This window comes from Aplysia californica, unplaced genomic scaffold (assembly GCF_000002075.1).
Source record: "Aplysia californica isolate F4 #8 unplaced genomic scaffold, AplCal3.0 scaffold00122, whole genome shotgun sequence".
Classification (NCBI taxonomy): domain Eukaryota; kingdom Metazoa; phylum Mollusca; class Gastropoda; order Aplysiida; family Aplysiidae; genus Aplysia; species Aplysia californica.
The window spans coordinates 1,305,597-1,324,098 of NW_004797392.1; the positions used below are offsets into that span (position 1 = coordinate 1,305,597).

Genomic DNA, 18,502 nt, shown 5'->3' on the forward strand with positions numbered 1-18,502 from the left:
AATTGCAATGATGAAAATGAAAAGTTTTGGCAGACTGTTAACTCTTGTCACAGTTAAAAGTCTGACAAGCACCCTAGTGCTCTGGGTGTTGACCATTTCTCTCTGGACAAGCTGGAGTTGCCAGTGGAATTTTGAATAATCATGTGGCATGTTTTTTGGTCGATTCTTTAAACCTGCTGTCCAACACTGAGTTTCATTCAGCTGTTCAGTTGCTTGTGGGTTGTATCCATAGACTGTCTTTCAAAAAACCCACAGGAAAACTTTACACTTTGAATGTGTTTTCTTTTTTTTAGACACCCTGTCCAAGGCACTGGCCAGTTTTAAATAAATCAATTCTTTTAGGCGCAAATACAGATTACAGTTGATTTTTTTTTAGGTTGTAAAGTTTGGCGATTTATTCAGTTTTGGTTGAAATTTTCAAACATTGATATTTTCCAAACTTGTAGGTTAATTTTCTTCATAATGACAAATTTGCTGTCCCTGTGGTTGAATTCTGTCAGACAGGTTTTTTCAGTGTGAAGGTGACTGAGTTTTTTTGTATATATTTTTTTCTCAAGACAACCTTTGAGTGTGTTTGAGTGAAGAGAAGCACATTTACACAATAATAGTCATTTGCTCAGGTCCTCTCTTTTTTAGACACCCTGTACCTACTAAGCTGCCTCGTGTGATGAACTTATTTTGAGTTTTTTTCTTTGAATTTGTCACTGTGTCCAGGCTGCAGAGTGGCTTCGGTAGCCTAGTGGTTAGGCTACTGGACCCGTAATAGTGAGACTGCGGGTTCAGGGATTCGAGCCTCAGCTGGGTCCCATGTTGTCCTTGGGAAAGACACTTTACACAAATTTCCCAATTGCCTCTTGAATAGCGTAATAGTGTTGATACTTACTTTACTCTTTCAGCCTCTGTTGCCATTAAGCGTCGAGGGGAGATGCAGTTTTTATGGTAGGCCAGCTAAGCCGCTCTTGCAATTGGGATATTATAATTTCTCAGAGTTTCCTTGACACCCTCAATCCATCTTTTGCGTGGCCTTCCTCTTCTTTTATTAGCCTGAGTGCTTTGTGTTGTAGGTTCTCGAGGCTGGCTGGCTAGGCTAGTGTTGACAGGAGTGTTAGATAAGCCTATATGGTCGCTTTTAAGGACAAGCGGGCTAACCCAGATTTTGGGGGTTTCCAGAAATCTTGATCTACACAAAAAGTGGACATTGCCCTACCTATAGGAGAAGTTTGGTTTCAATGGTGTATGTATTTGTTTGATTATAGAGAAAACTCTCCTTGCCTTTTAAAGAAACTGAACAAGGGGCAAAAACTTTACCTTCGATTTTCCTAAAAACAGCATTTTTCGGGTAGCCCCCTTGTGTTTAAAAGGGACCATATCACTTCACCATTTTGTTTCCACCAGGTCGTGGAGGCAGTGATGGCTGTAAGGTCCCCATGAAGGTGGAGGCGCTGCAAGGCCTGGGGGTCATCAAAGTGGAGTGTGGCTCACAGTTCTCAGTGGCACTCACCCAGTCTGGCGCTGTTTACACCTGGTGAGTATAGAAATAGAACACGGGTAAATCATAAAACTATGGCCCATGAGGTCAGTTCGTCTGACCCGCTGCCATGTCACCATTCGGGGGGGGAATTTTTTGTATTTTTACAACAATATTTGATTTTATGACCTTTTTGGGAATTATATATTTGTTGTCCTTATTTTGTATTTTTATGTATTGATAAATCTACGGGGGGGGGGAGGAGGCGCTTTACTGAACTTATACTACATCTGCTTTGCGTAATTTTTTAAAACAATATGTGTTATTATGTTTGCCAATCTTTATCTGACATAATGTTATTCATGTTTTGCAGTTCATGTGCTTTAATACGACTCGACTATGGAAACCACCTCCCCCCCCCCCCTTCTCTCTGTCTCTCTCTCTCTCTCTTTCTCTCTCTCCCTCTCCCTCTCACTTGTGCAGTCTCTTTTCTTAACATAACGAAGAAATAAACTTTTTTTTTCCCCCATAAACTTTTTGGGGGATTTTTTTTGCTTTTGTTTGTTGTGGGTTTTTCATGCATTTTTGGTATGTGGTGGGGGGGGGGGGGATGTCTATTTGCATAATGCCATATTTGAAGCTTTTCGGCAATTCAATTTGTAAGTAAAGGTTTGTTAAAACATAGACCGTGATAAGCAAACGTCGTGTCTTTCTCAGGGGTAAGGGAGACTATCACCGTCTAGGACATGGAACTGATGACCACGTGCGCAGGCCTCGCAGAGTGACTGCCCTTCAGGGGAAGAAAGTGATCGACGTGGCGTGTGGCTCCTTGCACTGTGTGGCCTGTACAGAGACAGGTCAGTGGCTCTGGGCCGGGCTTCATAGTCGTCATTGTATTTGGCCGTTGAGTAAACCAACCCATTTTTTAACACTTTGCCATCATATTTTGGGGAAAATTCAAAGAAACTGGGTGGTAAACATGACCATTTGGCGAGATAAGACGGCAAAGTGTGAAAGCATATTTGAAAAGCTCTTTTTCTCAGAGACTTGAGAAAGAGATTTGTCCCTATCTTTACACTGTTGAATGCATTTATGTCGGTAAAACGTGAAAAAGTAAGTTTTTTCTGAATATTGTCACCCAGGCGTAATTACCTTTATAAGTAAGGAGATTTTTATTTCAGAATGCAAATCCAGTTTAAAAAGCAGTTGCTATTAATAACTTCGAGATAACACCTTAGATTTAAAAAGAGATGTATAAATGTTTAAAACTTTTTATGTACCTCATTATGATATGCCGTAATTTTTATTGAAAATTAATGTTCTTCTTTTCCAGGTGAGGTGTTCACTTGGGGGGACAACGATGAGGGACAACTAGGAGACGGGACCACCAATGCCATACAGAGGCCCAGGCTGGTCGCTGCACTACAAGGTGTGTGTCTTTGTGTGTGTGTGTGTCTGTGTTTGTGTGGATGCGTGCGTGTGCCTGTGTGTATGTATGTGTGTATCTGCTCCATAAATGATGTTAAAGTACTTCTGAATGTACTGTGAGAAACAAATTCTTTCCTATTTTCCTACTAAAATGACACTACTAACTCCTGTAACCACTTTACATCTCCAAATCTTTTTTTTTTCTTCCATATATTTCCATCCTGTTAGAAAAAGATTTGTCTGGAGCATTTTAGAAATAATCCATAATCAAATGTGTCTGTTCCTGAAAGACAAAGCATCTTTCTCACTGTGACCCAGAGGGTGTGCCCCTGGGCTATTAAAAATGGGGGGGGGGGGGGGAGGGAAGCATGGGATGGACAATTTTACTTGTACAATCGAACTTGCTCTAACAGCCGCCCGTAAAAGACAACCACCTCCGATTTCCCCCCTTGCAATTTTTTTTAAAGTCATTATAATGACACTGTGTAAGACAACCACCTGTCTAAAGGGGCCACGTTTCTCACCGACAATGGATAGCTGTCTAAGACAATTCGCTACCTTAGAATACAATGTTCTGTCTGACATATTTGGCCGTTTTCAGATACTAAGACCATATGGTCAGAAACCTAATGTTCTATCTGCTCTATCAAAATAGTAAGATTATTCGCAGTGATTATCAAGCTATCGAAAGAGTCGCATTCAAAACAGCTTGACATTTTGTGAAGCTCAAATTTGTTTACAGCAAATTTTTCCAAACCAGTTACTGAGCAGGTAGAACTTTGTATTATTCTAGTGTAGCAAATTGTGGTTGAACTTATTATATTACTGAATGTGTTTTCCGCCTTTTTATGGTCCTCAGGCAAGAAGATCAACCGCGTGGCCTGTGGGTCGGCCCACAGCCTGGCCTGGTCCACTCACAAGCCGGTCAGCGCCGGCCGGCTGCCCACGTCCATTCCCATGGAGTACAACCACCTGCAGGTCAGCCTCATTGCTTTAACACAGGGGAAAGAGAATAGAGGTCTTTTTATGTGCGTAGGTGGGAGACAGAACTTATAGCTCTGGAACTCCAATGCCAGATGTACCAGACTGCTGGTAGACCACAGACCTGGATGGGAAGAAAAGCACCGGGCTCCCCATTAAACATGGCAAAGAAGTGTGTCGGTGGTTTAAAGGATAGGCTGCTGGGACTTGCAACTTAAAGGTCATGGATTTGAATTCCATCAGGGATCCAATGTAGTGTCCTTGGAAAAAGCGTTTTACTCAAATTTTCCTCTTTTCACCCCACCCAAATAAGAATGGGTACCGGGCTATAGATGGTGGAAGATCTTGTCAGTTTGTAAGTGTTTAAAGGCCTTTCTGTCGGTTCAAATGTCCAAGGAACTGCATTTGTCTCTTTTTGTTTGTTTTTTCTTTTTCATTATTATTGTATTATTAGCACTGTTTTTTCTTATTTTTTCTTTTTATTGTTATTATTATCATTTTTGTTATTATTATTATTATGCTATTATTGTTGTTGTTATTATGATTATTATTATTATATTATTATTATTACTGTTATTGCCGTTTCCCTCTCAGGGTATTGAGATGCCAGTTTTGAGGAACCGCCTGGTGTTGCTCCATCACTTCTCTGAGCTCTTCTGCCCATGCATTCCCATGGTGCACCTGCAGGAGAGCGGGCGGGACCACTGTCGTGAGGACGTCTCCACGGGACTGGACGCGCTCAGGGGCATCCTGGTCTCCTCGGCCAAGGTAACATCTCGTGACCCCGGTGCTTTCTTGTCCTGTCTCCATTTTTAATAACAGTGAAAACTGTTGATTGTTTCTGCTTAACATATTTAGCTCTGTCTGCTGAAAAATATTGTTGTCTAGACCCACAGTTTGCTCATGTTTCTTCTTTTAGTGTTTGATTATACATTTATTTAAGAGCTACTTGCACTGCTATCCTTCTATACCAACAGGTTCAATGTATGGATTGAATAAAAGAATAAGCCTTGTTTACAGGAAAAAGCGCAAACTGAAAAAGACAGATTGTTTCTCATGATGTTAACTAAAATTAGAATAAACAATTGCCCTACCAGACAATCGCACCCCGTAAAGTGGTGGTAAGGCTTAAAGTAAGTTAAAGAAGTGTTCACTGACGTCTGTGGTGTAGCAGATAGCTGCTTCGCCATCACACGCAGAAGATCTGAGTTTGGTTTGAGTGGAGAACTTTTAGCTGTTGTCTCTGTCTTTCTGTTGGGACGTTGTATCCCTTTCAGCCCAGTTGACCCTGACAGACGAGGTCGAAGCTTTCCTTCAAAATGATCTAAACTGTGTCAGTGAGGCTGTAAAACTCCTACATTTTTTTTCTCAATGAAAAATCTCAATTTCATATATGATTTTGGTCTTCTTTGTTTTGGCAGGAGGCAGCTTTCCGTAAAGTTGTTCAGGCCACGATGGTCAGGGACAAACAACACGGGCCTGTGATAGAGCTGAACAGAATTCAGGTGAGCCCTTTTGAGTTATTATTAAATAAGGATGATGCCTTCCAGGAATTTGCGATAATTACCCCCCCCCACCCCCACCCCCCAATGTTATAGGATGTTATTATGGAACTTGACTGCTACTTGAACTAGAGTTGATGTCCCTATTTATGTTGGTACAGTTGACATTTATCTTGGGGACTGGTTGACGGGTGCTTTGGTGCTCTATGCTCCTGTTATTTCTTTTCAGTGTTAAAGTTAGCATAATTGAGCCCAAGCAACCAGTTTCTGTGGTGTAGCGGTTAAGCTCTTTGCCATTTTACACAGGAGGCGAGGGTTCAATTTGTAAGTGGGGATGCTTTTTATCAAGTGTCTCCATATGTCTCCTGGGTTACTGTGTCCCATTCAGCCCAGGTTGGATGGGATGAAAACAAGAATTTTATTTTGTTATGTTTAATGTTTTCATTTCATCAAGATTTCTTCAGAATGTTTAGCTAATTTTTTTTAATGCCCATTATTATATAATGTCACAAGTTTGTAGCGGTGATCTTCACAGTCTGAAAAAAATTCTTTAAGTGTATTGATGTTGATGTATTACATACTCTTAAGGAATGGATGGCTGACTGGTGGTCTGGTGTGGTTTGCTCTTTCTTTCCTATCAAAACGTCTATCACCCCTATCTCTCCTCTTTTTCTTTGTATTTTTACTCTCTTGGTACACTTCTAATCTTCACCACGTATTCGACCTATCTGCTTTGCAAGGGCAGTGAACCTCATCCTAAAACTTAACACTGAAGATGCAAGTGGCAGAGATCTCTATAGCAAAAATACAGTGTTCTCATGCACACCGTCCCTTAACCCTTTCTTCATCATACCCCCGGGGTGGTGCCACTGACTGAAGGGTCTGTAGGCCATTCCCAAAGGGGGGACATTTCTCATTCTAATGCGCAGTAAAATTATAAATGGGCTGATCCAACAATGTCATGCTCATAACTGTGCCTGAACTGCAACAGGGAACTGCTGCTTTTTCTTTCCTAATCCTTACTATTGTCATTTTCCTCTTCTTCTTTTGTATGTTTGTCGCACTCTTGTGACCTGCTATTTCCGGGGTGCCTTGATAGTCGACGCAGACTTTGTGCTGTTGAAGCTAGAGAGGTGAGCTGAGTAAGTCTGATTCCCTGTAAGGACTTCTCTGTTGACACCCACCCCTTGGCGCTCATATGACCTTATGCAGTTGCGAGCGCCGTAAAACCTCTACTGAAACACAACAAAAAACTTTTTTCATCAGGTGAAACGTTCGCGAGTGAAAGGCGGTCTGGCGGGTCCGGACGGTCTCAAGTCTGTCTTTGGCCAGATGTCCCAGCGTTTGTCTATCCTGACTCCAGAGTCCCTGATGTTGCCACACAGGGTCTGGAAGGTCAAGTTTGTAGGTGAGTGGTAATGGAAGAGATGACACCTACAAAAGAATTGTGATGATTTTCTTTTTTTGTTTGAGGAATAAGAAGCACATCAACACAATAATGGTCACTTATTGCTGGGAAAAAGTAAGACAGGCAGACAGAAAAAACAGAGGGGCAGTAAAGAAGTAAGATCTAGCACTGGCGCCCTCTAGTCACAGAATTGTGAAAACTTTTGAAGCAGTACCAACTTACAGGGTGAAGTTCCTTTAAGTGATTGCTCAGCTGATAGTACTGTGATGTCAAAATTTATTGCAAGTAATCGATACATGCTTTCTAATTAATTATGATTTTGTCTGTAAATTTTTACCCTCCCCAACCTTCACTGCCCCAGTAATGTGAAATGCTAAGAATATACTCATGAAGAGTTTGTTTGTTGTGAGTCCATCTGTAAAAGCAAATGATGCATGTTATGTATTGACTATGTGAAGGGCCGAAACTTTTATTCCCATTGTTGTTATGGTGGCAAAGCAATTGTGTGGGCAAAGCGGTGGGAGGGAGTGGGATAGGAGAAGACTTGGAAAAAAAAATATATTTTTTTTTAGCATCCTAGTAGAGCAGTGTGGTGAAATATGATCAATGATGTTTGGTTCAGATCTGGCACTAAGGGAAGACGTAGTTTATGCCAGAAACCTGTTCTTTGCGTGCATTTGGTTTACGCTTTTTATTTTGTTCAGGTGAGGGCGTGGATGACTGTGGTGGAGGCTACAGTGAGTCAACGGTGGAGATGTGTGAGGAACTGCAGAACGGTGCTCTCCCCTTGCTCATCGTGACACCCAATGGCCGCGACGAGTCGGGCGCTAACCGCGACTGTTTCCTGCTGAACCCCCAGCTGCACAGCCCCATGCACCAGAACATGTTCAAGTTTCTAGGTGAGAGTGGGTGCTTGATCTGGCACATGAGTATTCTTTCCCTCTCCACCTCCATTTTTTCCCTCGTTTCCTTGTTTTTCTATACTTATACCTTTTTTCGACTCAATTCCTCCAATGGCCCTGTTCTAGCGAATTTTTGAAAAACAGGGATTAGATACAGAAAGTTCGAAAAGCTGTCCCAAAATTTTTTTCGGGGCTTGCATTCTCATTGCTGGCTCTGAAGGGAGCAATGTTAGGAGACAATAATTCTCTTTGGTGGTCACACATATATGTTAACAGAGGTATGCCCTTTTGTCTTGTTTCCTGTGGGTGGTTGATAGGTGCTCTGGTGTGGTTTGCTCCTTCTTTCCTATCAAATAACTATCGTCTTTAGCTGTCCTCCTCCTTCTTTATGTTTGTTACTCTCTTGTAACACCTCCAATCCCTCGGCTCTTTTATGACCTTATTGTGTTGCAAGTGCCGTAAAACTCTTACTAAAATTATAACTAAACTGTCTTGTTTTCTACAGGTATCCTGGTGGGCATCGCCATCCGCAGTGGCAGTCCTTTAAGTCTCAACATTGCCGAGCCAGCCTGGAAGCAGTTGGCCGGCATGCCTCTCACCATCTCAGATCTCTCCGAGATCGACAAAGATTTTGTGCCAGGTATATTCTGTCTATTCTGTCAATATGAAATTAGTTTTTGTTTTATCTGTCCATTCTCACACAATCAAAACAAAACCATGTCCAATTATTTTAATCACTTAGAGTCAGACCTTTAAATATTTATCCTTTTTTCACTTTCATCAAAGGACAGAAACTAAAAGTAAAGTGCTGGCTCACGCGGAACCCCTGCAGTGTTCAGAGGATCAGTTCACTTCGCCTTACAGACCTGCTCATTGGGCTGTATGCTTGGCTTTGCATTTATTGAACTTTATACTAGCTTTTCTCAACACATTGTGAACATAAAATCATGTTTTGACTCTCTGACTGGTGTGAATGATTCACACCCTGTGAGTGAAGGGTTGTGTGGTTTGCTCCTTTCCTATCAAACGTCCATAATCCTTATCTCTCTTTCTTTTCTTTGTATGTTACCCTTAAGTAATTTTTCTAATCTTCACCACTTGCATGGCCTTTTTGTGTTGCAAGTGCTAAGAAACTCTTACTAAATTTGAAAAATAAACCCAAGTAAACTCTGACACATCTAAAATTCAGGAACATGTATTATTTTCCTTTAACCACAGGTCTGATGTGCATCAAAGAAATGGAGGACGACGCCCTGAGGAGTGCGGAGATGCCTTTCAGCATCCCCAGCGCCACGGGTCAGGAGGTTCATCTCAGCCACAAGTACTCGCGCATCACTCCGGAGAACAGGGCCGAGTACGTCAAACTTGCCATGGACCACAGGTGAGGCTCGCCCAGTCTTCTCTCACTGAGGAAATATACTAGCGATTACAATGATATAGATTATAACCTAATTGTATATGGTATAATGTCACTACTGAGTGGAAATGAGAGAATGGATTATTAGAAAATTATTAATGTGAAATATTGATGAAGAAAGGCTTTTTGTAAATGCGCCAAATATTTCAACTCTGAGACTCAGAAGGACACGATTCATATTTGTATAAATATACATTACAATGATACAGTGATTTGTGTGTGTGTGTGCATATATATATGTTATATAAATATTAATGATATATTTTTATAGGCTACATATATATATATTGTAACTTTTTTCCCCCATAAATAGACTTCACGAATTTGATGAGCAAGTGAGATGGATGAGGGAAGGCATGGCCAAGGTGGTTCCAGTCCCACTCCTGTCTCTCTTCACCGGATACGAACTCGAGACCATGGTAAGTTGTGCTGCATTCACGTTTCCACCGACTGTGTTTTTCTATTGCCCAAATTTTGTGAGAAGCTGACAAGCAGTGTGGAGAGGTTCAGTAGCACACTTTGCAAAGCAGTCATGTTTATTGGACTATCTGTTTGACCTTATATTTTTTTGCACTTAGTACAAGCTGTTTTCAAAATTGAAAAGGTAGTAAAATCATGGTGGAAAAAAAAACCATCCAGACTTTCAAAATCACCATCATGTTATAAATGTCTTCTTTGAGGTCTCCTTTGTTCCAAAGGAACAATATTGCTGAACTGATACAGGTCTCTCTCCGAGTTTTTCAGTTACATTAAAGAATCAGATGTGCTGACAAAGATCTGTGTTAGCGAAATGTCATTATTTTTTGCGCCTAGTGCTGTGTCCTCATACCACATATCCTCCTCCTCCTTCTACCCCTCCCCCCGACCTGTAGCGGGTGCTTTGGTGTGGTTTGCTCCTTCTTTCCCTTCAAAATATCTATCATCCTTATCTCATCTACTTCTCTTTCTTGTTTGTTACTCTCTTGTAAGACATCTAATCTTCAGTACTTCTTACATAACCTAATCGTGTTGCAAATGTAAAACTCATACTTTTCCTAATCCTTACTATCGTCATTTTTCCTCTACTTCTTTTGTATGTTTGTCACACTCTTGTGACCCACTATTTCGGGGGTGCCTTGATAGTCAAAGCAGACTTTGTGTTGTTGAAGCTAGAGAGGTGAAGAGAGTAAGTCTGATTCCCTGTAAGGACTTCTCTGTTGACATCCACCCCTTGGCGCTCATATGACCTTATGCAGTTGTGAGCGCCGTAAAACCTCTACTAAAACCAAAACTAAAACTCATACTGAAAGAAAATAAAACAACCTTCCCCCCTCCCCCTCCCCCATCAGGTGTGTGGCAGCCCAGACATTCCGCTGAGCTTGCTCAAGTCGGTAGCCACCTACAAGGGCATTGAGCCGGGGGCGCCTCTGGTCCAGTGGTTCTGGGAGGTCATGGATGAGTTCACCAACGCCGAGCGGTCGCTCTTCCTGCGCTTTGTCTGGGGCCGGACGCGCCTCCCCCGCACCATTGCTGATTTCCGCGGTCGAGATTTTGTTCTTCAGGTGAGCTGATTATTTGTGAGCCGAGTCAGGTTTTCTGCTCAGTGGCTGCTGCTTAATGTAGACTTTCAATATATGGTCAGGTCTGGTCAGTGGCTACTGCTTAATGTTGACTTTCAATCTATGGTCAGGTTGTCTGGTCAGTGGCTACTGCTTTATGTAGACTTTCTATATGGTCACTTTTAAAGACAAGCGGTCTAACCCAGATTTCAGGGGTTTCCAGACTGCTACACCAAAAGTAGGCATTGTCCTACCCCTAGGAGAAGTTTGGTTTCGTTGGTGTGTATATTTGTTTGGTTATAGAGAAAACTCTCCTTGTCTTTTAAAGAAAATGAAAAAGGGGCAAAAACTTTATCTTCGATTTTCTCAAAACAGCTTTTTTCGGGATAGCCCGCTTGTACTTAAAAGCGACCATATACAGTCAGGTCGAAGCATGAATGAAATTCCTCTTCCTCAAAATTGCACTGAACAGGTATCAAGAATTATTTGTCTACTGGGTCAAAGGTTTCCAACGTCATGTACAAATGCTGAACAGTGGCAATCTGGAAATTGATACAAAGATTTTTTTTCTTCTGATAATATTCGTTTCGCAAGTATACATTCAGCACATTTTGTGTGTTCAGAAGATCATGGCCTGGTTCACCTTTGTTACTCCCGACAGATCTCTCAAATTTGCTTTGTAAGGTGCAAGAAGTGTAGTTTGTTGTTGGGAAAGTTTGTGTGGTTCTCAACCGTATCATCATTGCTGTTGTGGTAAGATCCGCTAACCCCAGTGAGTAAGATATACAGGAGAGAAAAAAACCTTATTTGGTTTCATCGTGCAACAACTTGGCGGTCGGCTTTAAAAAAAAACAACCTATTCAGGCTCATTTCTAGTCAAAATTCTGACCTGTCTTTGACTGAGCATATGAAATTGATGATTTACTATCTATTCATCAAAAAAAAGTATGGGACATTTTGTGGGCTATTGCTGGTTTTATCACGGAGATGAAAATATATGCTCTCCAAAATGTCCTTATGCAGTTGCGAGCGCAGTAAAACTCTTTTTAAACTTACTAAAAAAGCTCTCCAAGATGATTGATATCAAAGGTACGGCCTATAGAATTACCAAAGTTGTATCATAGGTCATTTAAATTTCAAGCTTAACTAATTGAGGACGTGCATTTTTCAACGATAACCTCATGATTCATTCATTCATAATTCTTAAATTAAATTTTCTTTTTCTGATACTTGAAAAGACAGAGAACATTATACACACTATGAAGTATTCAAATTTGTGTTTAAAATTGTGAATGATGGTTCTGAATGTTCCTTTGGTCTTCTGCTGATTGAACATGTGTGTATGCTTTGTCTTTAGATAGTAAATGATGAACATTCTCTTTGATTCTCCTGGTGGGTGGTTGGCGGGTGCTCTGGTGTGGTTTGCTTCTTTTTTCCTATCGAACATCTATCGTCCTTATCACCCCTCCTTCTTTTTTATGTTTGTTACTCTCTTGTAGCACCTCTAATCTTCTGGCGCTCATATGATCTAATGCAGTTGCGAGCGCTGTAAAACCTCTACTAAAACAAATTTGATTCTCCTGGCAGGTTCTGGACAAATACAACCCGCCCGACGACTTCCTCCCCGAGAGCTACACGTGTTTCTTCCTGCTCAAGATGCCACGCTACTCATGCCGCTCTGTGCTGAGAGAGAAGCTCAAGTACGCCGTGCACTTCTGCAAGTCCATCGACACGGACGACTACGCGCGCGTCGCGCTGACCGGTGACACGCTGGACGAGGACACACCGGACATGGACAGTATGGAGAGTGAGGGAGAGCTCTATGATTCTGACGCAAGCTAAAGTGACGATGGATTCATCATCTCTGCCCACACTCTCACACACCTAGCTGTGTATCGTTGGCAAGCTGTTAAAATGTACTGAGCCCAGAAAGGAACATTTTTCAGGAGAGAAAAGAACTTTCACTCTTTTAACAATTGTTTTGTACCTGCATTATGTATTTGTTCTTGCTTTTTTTTCCAACATTTAGAATTTGAATTTCGACGAAATAGTTTTAGAGCGCATACAACAAATACCACAAATTAAGAAAGTGCAATGGAAAAAAAATTTGAAATTTACTCTTGGCTTAGTACATTTGAACAGCTGTCCGACAATGTATTCCCTTCTGTCAGGCTAAGAATGTCCTCAGAACAGTAGGTCATTTAGCAGACTGTACTCAAGCAGTCAGAAGACCCAACTACAGAACTGGTGGCTCACATTTTCTGACTTGTTCAACTGGAAATCACTGCGCACTGGGAGAAAGAGAAAGAGAATATCTGTGGTGTGGACTTTCAGTATTAAGAAAACTTTTTTGGTGTTGTTGTTTTATTTTTATTTCCAAATTATCTGATATGTGTGTGTGTGTGTGTAATTTTTTTATAGCTTATTTATATTTCTGGAGGGTTTGTTTATGTCGTATGTTGAAGGGGAGAGGGAATGTGTCCCAAGTGACAACAACAGTAATCACACATGTGTCATTTCTAATGTAATCAGTACACAAACAGAAATGAAAGAAAAAGAAAATATCACTTTGTTTGTCACGTGAAAATTTAGTATTGATTGTTTTTAGTTGGAGAACTTGGACAGGCAGTGGTGAGTGTTTACTATAGAAGGAATCTGATGACCTCTTCAAGGGGGAGAATGAGCTCCGACACTTTGCCATGCTTTTTGTCTCACAACATTCACTGTGCGTTATACCATTACCTTTCTTATTGAACTCTGTGATATTCACATTTCACATGACTAAAGGAAGAATGTGGGTGACTGGCGGGTGCTCTGATGTAGTATGTTTGCCATTTCTTTCCTATCAAACATCTGTCGTCTTTATTTCTTCTTTTTTGTATTTGTTACTCTCTTGTAACAACTGTTATTTTCAGCACTTATATAATTTGTCCTAATTGCTTTACAAGTGCTGTAAACCTCTTACTAAAAGATAAAAAGAAAGGTGTTCCTCTGTTCAGTCCAATGCCCATTCAGCTCTCGGTACCTGTATGTGCTTAGCTGTTTTCTCTCACAATCTTTGACTTTAGATTTTGTGCATTGTCATTTTGGTAGACATGTTATTACCTTCTCTTATTTGAGGAAAGAATGACAATCATGGAATGATGGATATTGGTGGTATGTATGTTAAGTTATTATGATTGTATTTTGATATTTCCTCCTCGGGTGATTGCTGGGTGGTCAGGGGGCACCACTCGTGGGTTCAACTTCTTTCCTCTCCAAGATCTCTGTGCCTGTGTTTATTTCCCCAGCACCCAATGACAATTACCATGTTGATGGGCTCCTCTTTAATTCAAAGTCCCTGCTTTTAAGTTTCACTTCGGATGGAAATGTTTCTTTGTCCACACTGTGGTATAACATGGAGTGTCTCTCTGACATAGCCTAAAATAATTGTGCCAAAGGTGAAGGCCTTCCACTGCAGTATTTTACTACTTAAAAAATAAGGTGCAGACGGGTTTCTCTAGCAGCAGAAACTGAGAGTTTTAGCTTGTTCACAAAGTCTGATTGGGCCCTTGTGGATCATGAGGCAGATTTTTAGAAAGGGCCGAAAGTTTTAATTTTGTCAGTTTCCATTAGCGATCGTACTTTTTTAGGGGAATGAGAAATGAAACGCATTCTTTGTTGTACTTATCAGGTTTTAGCTTTAGTCCGCATTACAACACTACATGTCAACTGCTTGGCGTAAGACTCCACTTTTAAAAGTGACATTTGACGGGAGATCTTACACCGAGTAGCCACTGTGTGTTGATAGTTTGCACACCTTTGAAAACTTAAGTCACCTCCGAGTTGTTTGACTATCAGTGATGAATAGGTGGCATGGCTATTATTCTGTGCATGGTTGACGGGTATTGGTGTTTTCAGATGGCGTGAGTGGAGGGGTTGTGCTTGATGTCTGATGATCTGTGTGAGGTGTGTTTTTCCACTGTGATCAGCAATCCAGGCAGCTCAGTGAGAGAAGCAGTTATTTTCTCCTGCCATCATGTGCTGCACTCTTTTAGTGAAGTAGCTTTCCTCGTCCTCCAACGAGCTTCTCTGGCTTTGGAAGGATGAGAGAATTAGATGTGCGGAGTAAATAGAGACTGATTGTTCTTTTAGGTGTGGTTCTTACTAATGTAATTTTTGTAGTAACTAAATTATGCATGCCTCCACAAAACAAAAATTTATATATATATGAAAAAAAATCTCATCAATAAGTTGTAATGTCTTGTTCATTATTTGATTTTTTTATTTTCATTTTTTTTAAAATGTTTAACATAAAATGTGTAAAATGTAAACCATGTGTGGAAAAAAAAGGATACAGTGTATTGTGATTCATATCTCTACAGAAACTGATTCGGATAACTGTCAGATACTGACACCCCTCAGTGCAGAGGAACTGTACGGTCTTTCTGATAGTTTAGCCAATAAATTCAGGTATCTTCCATTTTGCGAAAAGAAGTTTGTGAGGTATCCCAATATCAATCTTTGAAAAATATGTCGCCAATTGGTTGTCATTTAAAATAACATTATAATATATTACCTTCCATCCTTAGCCTCCTTTTAGTAGTAGACTCCCTATTTGCCTATCACTTGACTGAGAGAAGATGGCTTCCTCTCACACTGAGCAGCTGTTCGTTCCTGTTCCAAAATGATTTGTCTGTGTTTTTTACAATTATGTATTATTACTGTTATTATTATTATTTTTATGATGATCATTCAGATAAAGTTTTATTTATTGGTATTATTTTCACAATGTATGAAATGTGTCACTGTAAATGTGGTTTTGCGATGATTAAGTAGCCCAGACTGGTAAGTCTGTAGTAAAGTGTATTCTTGTCGGCTTGGAACACTTAGACCCTGGGCCGACAATGTGGACATTTCTTCTCCCCCTCCTCCCCCCCTCTGTAGGTCTGTGCACTGATTGACATATAGTGCCACAGAGGGTAGACTACTGTGAATACAAAGTTTTGGTAGCTTCTCCCCCCCCCCCCCCCCCCCCCCCCCCCCCACTTGAGTGGACTCAATGACATTATACAAAGTCTAATAATTTATTATCAATCTTATCTCTAGTTTTGTAGAATCCTACAAGAGAATGAGTACCGTACGCTCTCTAGTGCGATAAATGTCCTGACTTGTTTCCTATGTCTAGTGTTACATTTTGAATGTCCTAGATGTGAAAATATTTGGGAAATTTTCTGGTTCTTTTTAAGGAAAGAACCCTTTTGGTTTTCCCCTTCCGTTGTGCTTTTTTATAATTATAATTTTCTTAACTTACTATTTTCTGCAACAATCCAATGTGCAAGCTTGACAGTGTGATTCACATGATAGGAACAGACTTATGTAGTGATGACTGGTACTCAAGGATGTGTGTTTTCCCCAATACTATGAGATTTACTTTCATGTTTGTTCTTCGATATATTGCTGTCGTGTAATGATTACCTGCTCGCGTACATCTGCTTGTGATTGTGAGATTGTACTAGGGGGTAGTATGATGGGGCTGGAGGGAGACAGAATGCCAGTGTGGTGGAGTTCACGCATGCCTGTGCCTCAGCTGTAGTGAGTGTGTAGAGCGCTTTGGTGTATGCATTGACTGTACATAAGATGTGCCATTGGTGTTGAATATTGTGCATTTCCAGTTTGTTCTGCTTTTAAAGTAAAAGCGTAAAAAAATCAACTATGAATTTATAAGACTTGTGCAGAGTTATTTTGTTATTTATTTATTATTATACCATTTTCTATAGAAATGGAGAATTCTCTACAGCTTTTTTTTAAGGTGTTTTTAATATTAAGTCTCCCATCGACACAATTTAGATCATTCAGTCAGGATCTGGTTTTCAATCCTGCCTGTCTCAGGGCCAAACTTGGCGGGCTGAGAGGGATACAACAACCCAGCAGAAAGACCAGATACTCGATAAAAATTCTCTTGACTGGAAATCAAATTTGTGTGTTCTTCACGCCGAGAGATTTTCCCTTTCAGAAGATTTTGCAAAGCAAGCTTTTGTTTGTCAACTACTAGCTACTAGCTACTAGCTAAAAGAGAACTAGTGGAAATAAATCGGTGGAAAATGTTGGGGGAAAAAATGGATATTTGGGCTTAAACTTAAATAAAAATATTTTTTGCAACAGGGAAACATTAAGTCAACTGAAAAATCGTAAGCAAAGTACAAATGAATTTTTCTTTTCATGAGCATTGATATTCCCCACAGTTGCCTATTTTGTAGTTTTAGTAAAAGTTTTATGGTACTTTCAACTCAAATAGGTCATATAAACGCTGAAGATTAGTTGAGGTGTTCCCAACCTGGAAAGATACCGGTACTAAGAAAAGGAGGAGGGATAAAGACAACAGATGATTAATAGGAAAGGAGCAAACCTTACCAGATCACCAACTAACTTTCAACTGGCTGCCTATTGATGTGAGTCATTGATATAAAGCTAGACTAACAAAAAGATTGATTACAACTAAAATGCTATGGAAAGCTACTAAAGGTGCTATAAATAAAGAACAAATGTCTTGATTCTGAGAGAATTTGAACTGAAAACTACATAGCTCTTAGATACAATAAGTATAAGAGAAAGAAAAATGACTTGCAGTCGACAACGGATGAAATGATTTGATGTCGTGGGGGAGTGAAAAAAGATCAGCTCATTCGAAGTTTTAACTTAACCATTAAGACCTGTGCTTGGACCCAAGAAAAGGGTCAACTCAGGCGAGTTCAGCACATTTGTAGTCAACTGTACTATAAAACCCTGTTACCGCCACCCTGTGGACAGGCCTGAAGTTTGCAGAACAGCGGAGCTGGGAGCTGGCGGTTCAACGGGGTTCCTCTTCTGTTTTGTTTTGGTGTGTGTTTTACGGCGCTCGCAACTGCTTAAGGTCATACGAGCCCGTGAGACCCATTAAACATTTTCAGTTTTGTAAGAATCTTTAATTTTTGCCCAGGTGGCGGCCAAAGCCTACTTGTATAGGTTTTGGGACCACCAAGGGGTCTTTAACGCGCACAACTTGCACACGGGACCTCCAAGATTTTTCACCATTATCCGAGAAGGTAAGGTGTTAGATCTTACCTACCATGAGGTCAGGGGTGTAGTTGAAAGACAACAGTAAGAAGGAGCCAAGCAGTAGAAAGGCTGTAGAAAGAGTCGTGAGCTCAGAGGTGGAGGGAAAGGGATAGAAGGAGAAGACGAAAGCAGACGACAGAATATGGTAAGAGAGCATGAAAGGAGAAAATATTCGAGAAGAAAGTTTTCCATCGCTGTTAGGTTTGTAACCTGGGAGCTGTTGGATTAGAGGTGAACGGCGTAACCTCTGGACCATGAGAGCTTCCTTCCTTTGTTGTATAGCCCCAAATGCCAAACGTAAAGGAACAGGATTCTGCAGCGCAATTTGTATTTGAAACGTGTCTTTTTCTTGGTGATGAACAAGCACTGTACATGTATTCAGAACCGAGAGTCTTCTCTCTCCCTATTCCTGTGTCTTTCTCATGGGAGAAAGATTATCAAGTAGCTAATCAATGGGTGTTGCGAGCAGGGTGTACTTCTGGCAGTCAGTTTGCTGGTGGTCACCAGATATGGCCGGGTAAATTTGCTTTTGTTAAATTTGGACCATAAAACTCAGTTGGTGAAAGGCGGTTTGAACGCCAAAATACTGTAATATATATAGCTGTCCCCGTCGTTTTACGCAAGAAAAATGAAATTATGCCATTCTGTTAATGTTAACAAAGAATGATAAAGGAAAATAATCAGAAATTATGCAAAAAATGATCAAATTTTGCTAAATTATGTGGGGTGCATAAAACCACGGGGACAAATATAGGCGTTCCTTTTTAAGCATTGGAAAAAC

At 40.6% G+C, this 18,502-nt stretch overlaps 1 protein-coding gene across 1 annotated transcript in view; it reads left to right on the top strand.

Moving 5' to 3' along the window:
• The window catches only part of LOC101848284 (E3 ubiquitin-protein ligase HERC2), a gene marked incomplete in the record, with an annotated part of 146,849 nt that extends 133,643 nt beyond the window's left edge, over positions 1 to 13,206 (top strand). Inside the window, 13 exon segments of the mRNA XM_013081261.2 lie at positions 1,396 to 1,525; positions 2,186 to 2,325; positions 2,802 to 2,897; positions 3,756 to 3,874; positions 4,472 to 4,645; positions 5,299 to 5,382; positions 6,646 to 6,787; positions 7,492 to 7,686; positions 8,195 to 8,329; positions 8,908 to 9,070; positions 9,420 to 9,525; positions 10,435 to 10,647; positions 12,232 to 13,206. Coding sequence (XP_012936715.1) covers positions 1,396 to 1,525; positions 2,186 to 2,325; positions 2,802 to 2,897; positions 3,756 to 3,874; positions 4,472 to 4,645; positions 5,299 to 5,382; positions 6,646 to 6,787; positions 7,492 to 7,686; positions 8,195 to 8,329; positions 8,908 to 9,070; positions 9,420 to 9,525; positions 10,435 to 10,647; positions 12,232 to 12,486 — 1,952 coding nt within the window.
• Positions 13,207 to 18,502: the final 5,296 nt, after the last annotated feature.